This window comes from Oncorhynchus nerka, linkage group LG6 (assembly GCF_034236695.1).
Source record: "Oncorhynchus nerka isolate Pitt River linkage group LG6, Oner_Uvic_2.0, whole genome shotgun sequence".
Classification (NCBI taxonomy): Eukaryota; Metazoa; Chordata; class Actinopteri; order Salmoniformes; family Salmonidae; genus Oncorhynchus; species Oncorhynchus nerka.
Genome location: NC_088401.1, coordinates 17,884,060 through 17,897,040, shown reverse-complemented (window position 1 = coordinate 17,897,040; position 12,981 = coordinate 17,884,060). Strand labels below are relative to the sequence as shown.

Below are 12,981 nucleotides of genomic sequence, written 5' to 3'. Positions count from 1 at the left end.
TATCTGTGACTTTGTTTATAAACACCTAGCACAAACAGCATACACCCCCCCCCCCCCTTGCCCTCAGAGCAGCCTCAATTTGTTGGGGCTGGACTCTACATGGTGTTCGAAGGGCGTTCCACAAGGATGCTGGCTATGTTGCCTCCAATGCTTCCCACAATCAATCAATCAAATGTATTTATAAAACCCTTTTTTACATCAGCGTCACTCAGTGCTGTACAGAAACCCAGCCTAAAACCCCAAACAGCAAGCAATGCAGATGTAGAAGCACGTGGCTAGGAAACACTCCCTAGAAAGGCTGGGACCTAGGAAGAAATCTAGAGAGGAACCAGGCTCTGAGAGGAACCAGGCTCTGAGAGGTGACCAGTCCTCTTCTGGCTGTGAAAGGTGGAGATTATAACAGAACATGGCCAAGATGTTCAAATGTTCATAGAAGACCAGCAAGCTCAAATAAAAATAATCACAGTGGTTGTCGAGGGTGCAACAGGAGTAAATGTCAGTTGGCTTTTCATAGCCAATCATTGAGTTAGAAACAGCAGGTGTGGTAGAGAGAGTGAGTTGAAAACAGCAGGCCCGGGACAATGTAGCACTTCCGGTGAACAGGTCAGGGTTCCATAGCCGCAGGCAGAACAGTTGAAACTGGAGCAGCAGCATGACCAGAACGAGTTGGCTGGATGTCCTTTGGGTGGTGGACCATTCTTGACACACAGGAAACTGTTGAGTATGAAAAACCCAGCAGCTTTGCAGTTCTTGACAAACCGGTGCACCTGGCACCTACTACCATACCCCGTTCAAAGGCACATCGTTTGTCTTGCCCATTCACCCTTTGAATGGCATTCATACACAATCCATGTCTCAATTGTCTCAAGGCTTATACATTTTCTTTGACCTGTTTTCCCTTATCTACACTGAATGAAGTGGATTTAATAAATTACATCAATAAGATATGGATAATAGCTTTCACCTGGATTCACCTGGTCATGGAAAGAGCAGCTGTTCTTAGTGTTTTATATCCTCAGTCTTGTGAAAAAATAATTTGGTATTCTACAGTGATTTTTGATTAAAAAATGAATTGTAGGGGACACATCTAGTTCAGAGGAAACAACTCACGCAAAGATGATATAACTAACCCCCTTCGTCTGACTCAAACGTCCTAACAGTGGCGCTATCCTTATTGTGTGTGTTTCCGGGTCAAAGGCAGTTTATTCTGTTTTGAAGTCGCGAGGCAAAGACGGTCAACTGTACAACTTCCTGAATGCAGACAATACGAACGTCCTTCATATGAGATATATTTGATCGTCATTACTTACTAGCTAGTAGTTGTGTAATAAAATCGTGTGTGCGAGACTGGTGTTTTGGTTTACGTATCCTCTAGTTTTGGTAGGAACGTGCGCTGGGGTAAGTGCCATGCAGCTAGATAGCTGGCTACGACATAGGCGATTAAACTCACCGATACACGATGTGGTGCAGCAGCGACTATTGTGGGTGGACTGGAGCTCCGACGTCACATAAAATGAAGTTTTTATTAAAAACGACTGATTCCCACACCCAAATAATACCACACGACAGTGTTAATGTTATGTGACCTGTGAGCTCCAGTTAGGCGACAATAAAACGAGTCAAAATTCACCCAACGCTGATAAACGGCCAGTCGCCCAAACAAGTCGCCGCTCAATTCACATCGTAAATCGTGGAGTTGAAAGTGTCGGCTAGCAACGACAATTAAACACACAAATGTTAAGATATGGCGGTTAATCTGGTGTAAATCACTGCTATTTATTAGACTTAGCTACGTTACCTGGTATTGTTTGGTAGTAACTAGTTAAATATTTCGTCGTTTGAGCTGATCATAGTCCCAAGTCTGGTTTTCTTCCTGACTAGTGGTTTTAGCATGGCCTAGCTAGTGGTTTTAGCATGGCCTAGCTAGTGGTTTTAGCATGGCCTAGCTAGTGGTTTTAGCATGGCCTAGCTAGTGGTTTTAGCATGGCCTAGCTAGCATACACAACGATTAGTTCTCAATGTTTTTCTACTACTGTACATTTAAATCCCTTTAGTTTCCAAGTTAAACGACATAGTAATGCTGATTACAGTCCTAGCATTTTGCGGAATAATCTGAAATGTATATTGCTATATATTCAGGACAGACATTGCTTGTTCTGATATTTTTTTAAATTTCTTTACGTTTTGGGGATTTGTGTGTATTGTTTTGCATTGTTAGGTATACTGCGCTGTTGGAGCTAGAAACAAGCATTTGGCTGCACCTGTGAAAATGTGTAGACGACATAAATATAAAAATAAATCTTATTGATGCTTATTGTATGGCGTCACAGCAAGGGAACTGTGTATTGTGGTATTTTACCCATGCATACTCTTTCTCTCTGTCCACTGATCTCTCAAAGTAAAGAGAATGTTGAGGCCACGGTCACGATCGCCCCACTATTCTCACAGGTAAATAAATATCTTCCACACTTCATTTGACATGCTAGTCCAGTGTGTGGGTCAGTAAGATTACTTTAGAATGTTGTCTCATCTCAGCACGCTGTATGAAAGGTGCTTTACAATTAAAATGTTTTATACTTTTTGTGTGTTATTGCAGAGTTAGTCCGCGCAGGCAGGATGGTCGGCGGTTCCCCTGGGACGACCCAGACTTCAACCCCCAGCAGGTGCTGGCTGACCTGGGCAGGCTGCCTGGGGAGGATCAGTGGGTTCGCTTCATGGACGAGATCCACCCAGATGGCCCAGAGGGCCACAGAAGACCTGTTTCCCCAGGCCTCCACAGGCTTGACCACCACCTCCCCCCAGAGCAATTCCACCATCGCAGAATCCCACCGGCACCTCACGAGCTGGGCTACGCCGAGCGCAGAAGGCTCTCCCCCCATGATGGCAGAGGGGGTGGCAGGGGAAAAGGAAGCGGGAGCGAAGGGCTGCCCCACTCCCCTCAGAGGCTACCCAGAGAGAAGCTGCCATCACTGGCCTCGCAGCACCCTCACTACAGTCCTGACCACCACCAGATAGTGTCCTCTGCAGGCTGGAGAAGAGAAGAGCAGGACCAGAGCCAGGGAAGGTCCAGGGACCGCAGCCCCAGGGAGAGGGTTCAGGGTGGGGGGAAGGGGGAGAGGAGGGGTGGAGATTTTCCGGGTCCCTATGGAGAACGAAGCAGAGATGACATGCATAGAGAGAAGAGCACCATCTCTGACCGGAACCGGAGGGAAGCTGATGAAGCGGTGCATCCTGGGTAAATTTGAGCAGTGTTCCGTTGGAATTTTATGGCCAAAAGCGAGAGAAGAAGATTGAAGAGGAGAACCCAGCTTCCTGTTTTTTCTAAGCGCAAACTTCACCCTGCTTACTGTGTCCCCTGTGTAATCATGTAACCTTGGAGTAGTAGTAGTAGATTGAATTGCATGGCTTAACATGGATGACATGCTCTTGTCTCTGTGTTCCTTGGAAGCAGGTGCTTGCCATGACGTACACTGTGATATAGTTGAATACTTTACTCTTGTTACCCGCTGTAATCTAGAGGCTTTGTGCACTTGTGATGTCATATGGCTTTGTTTATTGCTAATCAGCTTGCATGAATGACTGTTGTCATTAACCGATATGTAAGGTACTATCTATTAGCCCATAAATTCTATTCATATGCTACGTGTTTTCCTAAATAAATTGAAAGCTAGCTATTACAAAATCTGTATATTTGTTAGGTATAGTCAGCGTGATCGTATGTCCTCGGTCAGTGCTGAACCATGTCACCTGCTCTTTATGTCGACACAGGTACGGGAAGGAGACAGAGTTTAGGGTGCGCCGCCCCTCGTTGGAGAGGCCCCGGGAAGGGTACGGAGGAGGAGGGCCACGGGGGCGCAGGGGCCCCTCAGGGAGCCACGATGGCCGGGGGCCTGGAACCCTCATCGTGGAGCATGACCATGGTATTATAAACAGCAGAGGGCCAGAACTCTACGACAACCAGAGGGGCCGTGGCCCCGACCAGAGCCCAAGCCACGACCGATTCAGTCACCGTCACCACCGGGCCAGAGCCACTGAGGAGCGGTTCAGGAAGTCGGGTAGCAGGTCCAATACCAGAGAAGAGGCCAGGGGTCGGCTTGACCATGAGGAGAGGAGAGGGCCTGTCCAGGAGGAGAGGAGAGGGCCTGTCCAGGAGGAGAGGAGAGGGCCTGTCCAGGAGGAGAGGAGAGGGCCTGTCCAGGAGGAGAGGAGAGGGCCTGTCCAGGAGGAGAGGAGAGGGCCTGTCCAGGAGGAGAGGAGAGGGCCTGTCCATGAGGCGAGGAGAGGGCCTGTCCAGGAGGCGAGGAGAGGCCCTGTCCAGGAGGAGAGGAGAGGCCCTGTCCAGGAGGAGAGGAGAGGCCCTGTCCATGAGGCGAGGAGAGGCCCTGTCCATGAGGCGAGGAGAGGCCCTGTCCATGAGGCGAGGAGAGGCCCTGTCCATGAGGCGAGGAGAGGCCCTGTCCATGAGGCGAGGAGAGGCCCTGTCCATGAGGAGAGGAGAGGCCCTGTCCATGAGGAGAGGAGAGGCCCTGTCCATGAGGAGAGGAGAGGCCCTGTCCATGAGGAGAGGAGAGGCCCTGTCCATGAGGAGAGGAGAGGCCCTGTCCACGAGGAGAGGAGAGGCCCTGTCCACGAGGCGAGGAGAGGCCCTGTCCACGAGGAGAGGAGAGGCCCTGTCCACGAGGAGAGGAGAGGCCCTGTCCACGAGGAGAGGAGAGGCCCTGTCCACGAGGCGAGGAGAGGGCCTGTACACGAGGAGAGGAGAGGGCCTATACATGAGTCCAGAAGAAGCCCTGATCGTCATGGGAGAGCCAGCCCCATGGGCTTCCAAGATAGAGGTAGTCCCACAGAGCCCAGGGCCAGAAACAGTGCATTCCGAGGGGAGAGGGGGGCCCCAGCCCAGGGTGGCAAGAGACAGATGGGGCCCTCCATGAACCAGCCCCGGCCTCTAATTCAGGGAATGCAGGGGTACCGACCCCGGGATGCCATCCCCCAGCAGTCCCCTCCGGAGCACCAGGGGTACCAACCCAGGGGAGGCATCTGGGACATGGAGCCCAGAGAGGAGGCGCCCGGTTGGGCAGAGGTGAGCAACAAGGAGCCCCGCTGCGAGAAGGCCCAGGGACCAGGGCCGCGAGGAGGCCGTCCGCCAGCACAGGGCAGGATGGATCCTAGGAAACCTCAGCATAGTGATCTCAACCCCAACTGGAACCAACAGCAGAACGATATGGGAATGCCTCGCATGGGCGCCGGCGAGAAGGAGACGCTCACCATCAAGGTGGACATGAACCGGCCTGTGGGCCAGAACAGGTAAGGTGTTTCCGACAGCAACGTTTAGGGGTCAAGGGTGAAAGTTCATGCTTCTTTTCAACTCTCACTGTCAACTGCAGGAAGACAAAGTCAGAAGCCCTGAGATCATTGACAGCCAGAGGAGGAAGTTTTCTTCTAACCAATTTTTTTTAATTCTACAAGCTGAGAATTTGTGATGGGACGCAATTTATATACATCAAACTGATCCTTCCTGATGTGGGGCATTGCAGTGATGAACATGGCGAATCGCCAAACGCCTCCTTTTAGTAGTGGCCATTTTACAGCATTGTCCTTCACATTCTCATGATTAGAAAGGTGGAATCAATTCATAGAGGAGGCAAGTCGGGATCTCCCAAATAACTTTTATTGTTCATCAAGGGGCAGAACATCTCAGACCAGCTTTGCAACATTCTAGAGAACAGAGATGCCACAGTAGAAGACTATCAACCATATGAATAACCTAATGGCTCACGGCAGAGGTTTGGCTCATCAGTTCTTCAGAAATCTCTCTCTCATCCAATGAACAACCCAACAGAATGTGGCAACTCACAAAGGGAGTGGTTGCAGCTTCCCACAGCGAAAGCATCCCTGACAACCAAGAGACCAACCAGCCAAGAGACCAACCAGATGCCAGCAGTGTGTTTGCAGCTCATCCTTCACAGCTGAAATGAATAAAGAGCAAGCAGCCTGCATGGTGGAACGTGCTGAAGGAGCTCTGGAAAGTAAAGAGTGGATGGAGGGGAGTGGAGGAGGCACAGTTCTGCCACTCACTACAGCTGATTGACCCGAGGCTTGGAGGAAAATGCAGAACCCATGAAGACAAGGGGAAAAGTCTTGGTACTAACCAAACTGAGCACCAAACAACTGCAGAAGAGTCTCGTTGGTATATAGGAGGATTTCCTGTATACATGATACCCAATACATTCTAATATGGAGTTGATGAGCCTGATAAATGTCAGTCACTGAGCCACTGCATGGTGCCTTGGTCTTCGGTTGACTGAAGACTATTTGGGCTGGAATATGTCCTGAACTGCACTTCAGGAACATCTGTTTGAAACCACCATGTTTTTTTCAATGTCTTGAGAAACACCTGGAATTATCAGCTCTTGATCAGCTAATCAGAGAAATACTATTGTGAAAGGACTTATTTCAGAAGCAGTGTTGTTCTGAGCAAGGCAATGACCCTTCACCCTTACCCCACTCAGCCTGAGAGGATACATATGCCAAAACACCAGCTCTAGTCACAAGACTTTCAAATAGCTTAAACTAGCTCAACTTTTGTATTTTATTCAGACCAATGTCCAAAGGTAAGTCAACATGTTCTTTCCATCATTGCCTATATTATTCTGCAGACTTCTAGAGGATTTTCATACTTATCTGTCAAGCAAGCAGAATAATGTTAAGTCTTCATCCAATGTGTTTAATCTGAGGTGGACTCATTCCCACTGAAACTTGCCAAAGACTTTAACGACTTCAGTCGGCGTCTTGACCACCCTCAAGGCCTCACATTAGCATGTTCCTGGTTGTTCTTCATGTCTAAACCCATGATGCTAAAGAGTCTCAAGGCCTAAAGGAGATTATGCCACGGTCTCACAACACCTACGCTTCTGTGGCAAACTTGGACCCAAATTCTCTCAACACTCACCACATATTTTCAGAAACCTGGGATCTGTTCTGCATGGGTCTTACGACCAAACTGGGTTTGGAGTGGCCCTGCATACCTTTCTACAAACAGGTTCACTCAAAGAAATGGACTATAAAGAGCAGCACTGAGCAGACCTGACTGTCTGAACAACAACTCAAGGCAATGATGTTGTACTTAAAGCAACCAAAGGCTACAGGTTCTTAGTATAACTCACTTTGAGCTGTACCAGAACAAAGGACAACACTGGATGACTACAAGTAAAGGCCGGATGCTATGGCCTAAGTCAGAGGGACGTCAACAGACCAGGGAGATTCCAATCATTGGATGGAGGAGCACAGTCATTAAACACTGAGAGATCCACCTTCTGTATGAACTGAAGAAAGCCTGAGTGACCAGCTAGTAGACACAAGCAAGAGTGGAGAAGAGCAGAAGGCAATGTGAAGGTCTGGAGATGACCAGGATGATGTCCAGTCAGAAAAGCAGTGGATGATTAATATGTGGAGATGAACTTCCACATTGGAAAGAGTGAAAAATACTTTTAGACTCAACACATGAAAATAAAGCTTTCGGTTTGACTTCTTCAAGCTAACGTTCAGCTGTCTTTTCCACCCGTATTGACACTGATACTCATGGACCAATCAGGGAGTAATACTGCTCAAACTCAATCCCACTAAATAGTGTCTCTTCTCCAGGAGGCTCTCAGAACCATATGACTATTGATGAACTCCATTTTGCACCAGGAAAACAGCTCTGTCAAAGCATTACAACAGCAAGGGGAAACCCAACTCGGTGAGGACTGAGGTATTCCTGACAGTGAATCTGGACTCGGCCTAGTTAAAAGGCCCCAGAATGAACACTTTGGGAAGAAGAGGAATTGAAACCTCAAACACAGCCGATGTATCAGCCAATAGTTCAGCATGGATGAATCCTCATGAAAACACTTGAGTATTGCTCTGAAAAAGGACATCACAGAAACATTCCTGTACAGATGGGTTCTGTCAGTCTACACTTCATCTAGGCACAACTTGCTCACGAAAACCACACCTGCAAGAGAACATACTGTACCTTGGGCCAATCAAGGACAAGAACTACGCTGTCCACTCTGGACCGTTCAAGGACAAGCAACTACACTGTCAACATTTCACCAACCAAGGACAAGAACTACACTGTCAACATTTCACCAACCAAGGACAAGAACTACATTGTCAACATTTCACCAAACAAGGACAAGCATCTACACTCAACATTTCACCAACCAAGAACAAGAACTACACTGTCGATTGACAAATGCAGACAGCGAAACATTTAAAGAAGCATGTATTTTCACCTTTGACCCATGCCAGTGTTACACTGGCACAGGAAGTGGGCAGGGATGTAGTGGAGGATAATCACTGTTCACACTTTTTTTATTATTTCATCAAGAGCGTTGATGCACCTTTTACACCACATACACTTTGTTAGCATTAGCGTTACCCCCCCCACCCGTTATCTCGACTGGCGTTCAGCGTTTCACAACTACATCCCTGGAGACGAGTAATGTCTCACTCTTCCTGGAGACGAGTAATGTCTCACTCTCTTCCTGTTGCGTTTCAAACTCATTTTAAACAATTTGACCTTATTTGGACTTTAAGTGCATTTTTGCAAACATGTCCAAACCAACAGCTCTTGATGATGTACTTAATCAGTCATTTTTCCTAAAGCTTTAAAATGTGAAGGTAAGTGTAGTGTGTTTACAGATGCCTCGGTCAAGGTAAGGTTGTTCAGTACACAATGTTTAGTTATATTTGATTTACATAAGAGATCCACTAGAGAACCACTTAACTCCCCTCAACAGTATTACTGAATTCAGAATATATATATACCATTTATCAGATGCTTTTATGCAAAATGACTTATTCATACATGCATACATTTTGTTGTTCAGAACAAATGACTTAGTTCCACCCCCAAACTACAGTCTTTACTTAAATCAAACCCTTTCCACAAATGTCCCATCAGCTAGCTACCACAGTAAACTGTTAGAAGCTACTAGTACTATACTTTCATAGTTAAACCCTTGTATTCAGGCCTGATCTCAGATTGTAATGCCTCTACCGCTTCCTTCCTCTCCTCCATTGCTCATCCCTCCTCTGTTTCTCATCCCTCCTCTGTTCCTCCAGCCAGCTGTGTTACTCCTCACACCGCCAGCTGTCGCTGGATCTGGTCAACGTGGGCCGCCAGCGCCTAGACTTCCTGCCCATGCTAGAGCATTCTGGGACGTACCGGGAATCCGCAATGCACTCTGGGACTTTCGCCCAGGAGATCATCACCCTGGTGCACCAGGTCAAAGGTTAGGAAACGAAACAAATACAACCTGAATATGCGCACGCACAGCCACTTGTGTACACGCACACACCGCCCATCTCAGACAGAATCTATAGATACTTATCGCAGCCTTCAAGGCAATCAATCTCTTACTCTTTCTTTCTCTGATTTTCTCCAGAGCATTACTTTAGAGGTGATGGTGTGACACTGAACGAGCGTTTCTCTGGCCCCCAAGATGGAGGTCTGCCTGAGGAGGAGGAGCAGGAGGAAGAAGGACCAACTCTGAACAGGTACATGAACACCTGGTTACCATGGTAATTTGAATATCTTTAGAGCTTTTGTTTAAGCCTTTAATGTGCTGTTTACAAACAATATATTTGTATTCCTCTCGTCCAGGCTGTTCAACATGAGTATGTCAGAACCTGATATGGAACCTGTCTTCTCTAAAGTTGGCCGCATGCAGGTACAATAATGTGTAGAGGTTTATGATTGATATGTCAATGGACTGATTGGTTCCTGAATGTATTGGTTGATTGAGTGATGTATTATTGATGTGTTGTGTGATCAGAGGCAGCAGCAGGCAGTGAGAGATCCCGGAGACCTGAGACATGACCTGGAGAGGAGGAGACAGGAGAGGCTGGAGGGAGTGAAGGTCACCATACCTGGAGGCAGGCTCTCACAGCACCCCCTGGCTGCCGGGAGGTACTACAACACAGTGAAGACATGATGGGGCTTCTTTTGAATATTACAATGATTCCTTCCTCCCTTTCTTGGAGTCATCACTGATCTACGGATCCTTGTGTTCACCCAATCTGTCAGATCAGTGATTACCTTAAGAAGTGGAGGAAGGGTGCATTTTTACACCATCTCTCCCTCTCACACACTCTGTCTCAGTGACCATCAGGGGGGGTATGGTAGAGAGGAAGACGAGGAACAGGAGGGCTTTTCAGGCTGGTCAGGCCCACCACGGAGAGGGAGGAGGTGGCCTGGAGACATGGTGAGAACTGTGTGAGGGTGTGAGAGAACTGTGTGAGGGTGTGTGAGAACTGTGTGAGGGTGTGTGAGAACTGTGTGAGGGTGTGTGAGAACTGTGCGAGAACTGTGTGAGGGTGTGTGAGAACTGTGCGAGAACTGTGTGAGGGTGTGTGAGAACTGTGTGAGAACTGTGTGAGGGTGTGTGAGAACTGTGTGAGGGTGTGTGAGAACTGTGTGAGGGTGTGCGTGTGTCTGTTTACATTTGGTAGGGAAGTGAATAAAATGGATATTATCTTTATCTTTCTTTAAATATATATTGGATGTTTCTCTCTTGCTCTCTCACTTTCTCTCTCTCTCTCTCTCTAGGGGGGTCAGAGGAGAGGTGGCATGATTAGACAAGACATGGGAGACCAGCAACGGAACAACTGGCCTCCTAATAGCCCTTGCAACCTGCCTGGATCAACGAGACAACAGAACCACAATATTAACGGTCAGTTAGTACCCCAAAACATAAGTATGTACAGTCAATGTAAACCAGGAAACAGAAGTTAAAAAGTACAGTGTGTTGTCATTCACAGACCTGTTCAGAGAACCACAACTTCCCAGCCATGTTCAGTGACCTCAGTCATTCGCTGATTGGTTGGTTGATTGACAGTGTAATTCCTATGACTGGCCTCTGTTTACCTTCCTGTCTGGTTACGTACATTACATTTACATTTAAGTCATTTAGCAGACGCTCTTATCCAGAGCGACTTACAAATTAGTCTGTCCATCTGTTCCCTAGATCTCATTTATGTCTGACCCTGAGCCAATCAAGTCCTCTCCTTTCCTCTAGACAATCATCTTGCACACTAATAGGACCATTACAACCCTAGCTGCCCTACTTCTTAACCTAATACCTATATTCACAAGACCTCTCTCGCACTCTCTGTCTCGCACTCTCTCTCGCTCTCTCTCTCTCTCTCTCTGTCTCTCTGTCTCTGTTTCTCTGTCTCGCTCTCTCTCTCTCACAGGTGCCAACTGGTGAATGGAAGCTTGGAGCAATCCAAATGGAGTCAGTGGTTAACTGTTGATAGGCTGTATATATTATAGATCACACTGCTGCAGACTGACCACAGCCTGAACCACGACCACCTGACCAACTGACATTCTGTACCACGCTGTCAATGTAAAGCCCATGCAATGTAGCTGCTCTCCTGACAGAGAGAGTAATGTGATGGGGAAGTAAGATGGCCAACTGATATGTAAAGATGCACTATGCATAAATCGTTCCACCATTTCCTGGTTGCAAAATGTTTGCCTAATTTCAGTTTGTTACAAAACGAGCAAGTATAGTGTAGAGCAGGGGTAGGTAACTGTGCTCCTGGAGTCCCACTGGTACTGCAGGATTTTGTTCTGTCTAGGCACCACACCTGACCAACTGACAGAGCCGGCGGCAGAACTATTCAGTTGGACCGGCCTTTGATATCCATAGGCGTGGCATGTTTTTTCCCGGGACCACCTTATGTGTGCATCCTCTTGCATGTTCAAATTGTAATAGTAAAGACTATAGGCAGCTGGTGAGTTTCAAGTTTGTGGATGTTTCCAATTTACCCTAGCATTTCTACCGTTCTTAGTGCCAGTTATGATAATTGTTTTATATGCACATTTTTGTGCAACAGTTTCATTTCAATATTTTATTTTCTCAATCATTGTCACGTGGTTAATCATAAAAATCTGAAATAAAATGATAAAAATGTCAAAGTTCAAATTGAACTGAGGTGAGAGCAGCAGCCTCTGCCATATGAACACATTGATACACTGTGATCCATTGGCGGCTAAAGAAATGAGCTCATAGAACTCAGAGAGCCTATAGGCCAATGCAGCAGTAGGCCTGTAACCTCCATCTCAACTAAGTAAAGCTGACAAATAAAAACAGTAGAAAATAACCTAATGAAAACTCTGCTTCTTTCAATCACAATCATCTCTCTTCTCCACCTGTCTGCCTCCCTTTCTATCTGTCTTGACCTGGGCTATTGTTAGTGAACTTCAACATTGTATCAACTAGCCTATTCTGGGCCCTCAGTTTCCCACCCAGTGAGCTCTAGACAGACTGCTGTTTTTTAAAATAACATTTCCACTGGCTATATGGGGTCATCAGATCATGATATTTTGCTCTTTCACACCGAGGCTTGGTGATTACCGAGGCCGGGAGTGTTGGAAAGATTGTTCTAATACTTAGGAACTATCATTCGCAATGGATGTTAAAAAACAGTCTTCGTTGGCTTGTGCGAGGCAAAGAAAAAATGACTGAGAAACTCTGTTTATTGGTGGTGGATGTGGTGAGTTAAGACAATCGGTAATCCAACATTGCCAAATGAGCATGTTCCTACATATGCATGTATTCTGGAGAGATCCACACAACCCCTCCCCATCTTGATGCAACATTTTAAATGATACTCAAAACACATTAACTTCACACATATTTTAGAGGCTTTTCACTGGCCACGCAACTCAATCAGCTAGACATATTCCCGTGTGCCCAAATTGTGGGCATCCCAAATAGGCATAGGCCTACACACTTGTGATTTGAAACAATCCACAGCTATTTAAAAGAAAATACAATAAGCGAATGATCGTCTGTGGATAAGTCATGTCCCTGGTGAAGTATTTTGAATGTTTTTATTTGGACAGGAATAATTCTACTGAAACTATATCACCGGAGAAAGCATCTGATCGAGCGAAACATGGCCCTCTATATGTATCTGACAGAA

General features: G+C 46.8%; 1 protein-coding gene across 2 annotated transcripts; it reads left to right on the top strand.

The window, feature by feature from the left end:
• Positions 1–1,198: 1,198 nt before the first annotated feature.
• LOC115130105 (thyroid hormone receptor-associated protein 3-like) lies at positions 1,199–12,156 on the top strand. 2 transcript variants are annotated; one of them, XM_029660880.2, is made up of 11 exons: positions 1,199–1,398; positions 2,400–2,448; positions 2,597–3,235; positions 3,769–5,304; positions 9,109–9,278; positions 9,432–9,543; positions 9,650–9,716; positions 9,822–9,955; positions 10,073–10,250; positions 10,595–10,718; positions 11,242–12,156. In XM_029660880.2, exons 2-11 carry the CDS (start codon positions 2,408–2,410, stop codon positions 11,253–11,255), a joined length of 3,015 nt encoding a protein of 1,004 aa, XP_029516740.2. In that variant the 5' UTR covers positions 1,199–1,398; positions 2,400–2,407; the 3' UTR covers positions 11,256–12,156. The 2 variants fall into 2 exon arrangements, with proteins under 2 accessions (XP_029516740.2, XP_064875403.1); XM_065019331.1 differs by having other exon boundaries at positions 1,200–1,398; positions 10,148–10,250.
• The last annotated feature ends 825 nt before the right edge of the window (positions 12,157–12,981 follow it).

Bases quoted from the DNA above. Each gene is read 5' to 3' on its own strand.
- LOC115130105 (XM_029660880.2), top strand. From the start codon at position 2,408: ATGTTGAGGCCACGGTCACGATCGCCCCACTATTCTCACAG. The intron at 5,305-9,108 runs GTAAGGTGTTTC...CTGTTCCTCCAG, and splicing joins CGGCCTGTGGGCCAGAACAG to CCAGCTGTGTTACTCCTCAC. The intron at 9,279-9,431 runs GTTAGGAAACGA...GATTTTCTCCAG, and splicing joins CCTGGTGCACCAGGTCAAAG to AGCATTACTTTAGAGGTGAT.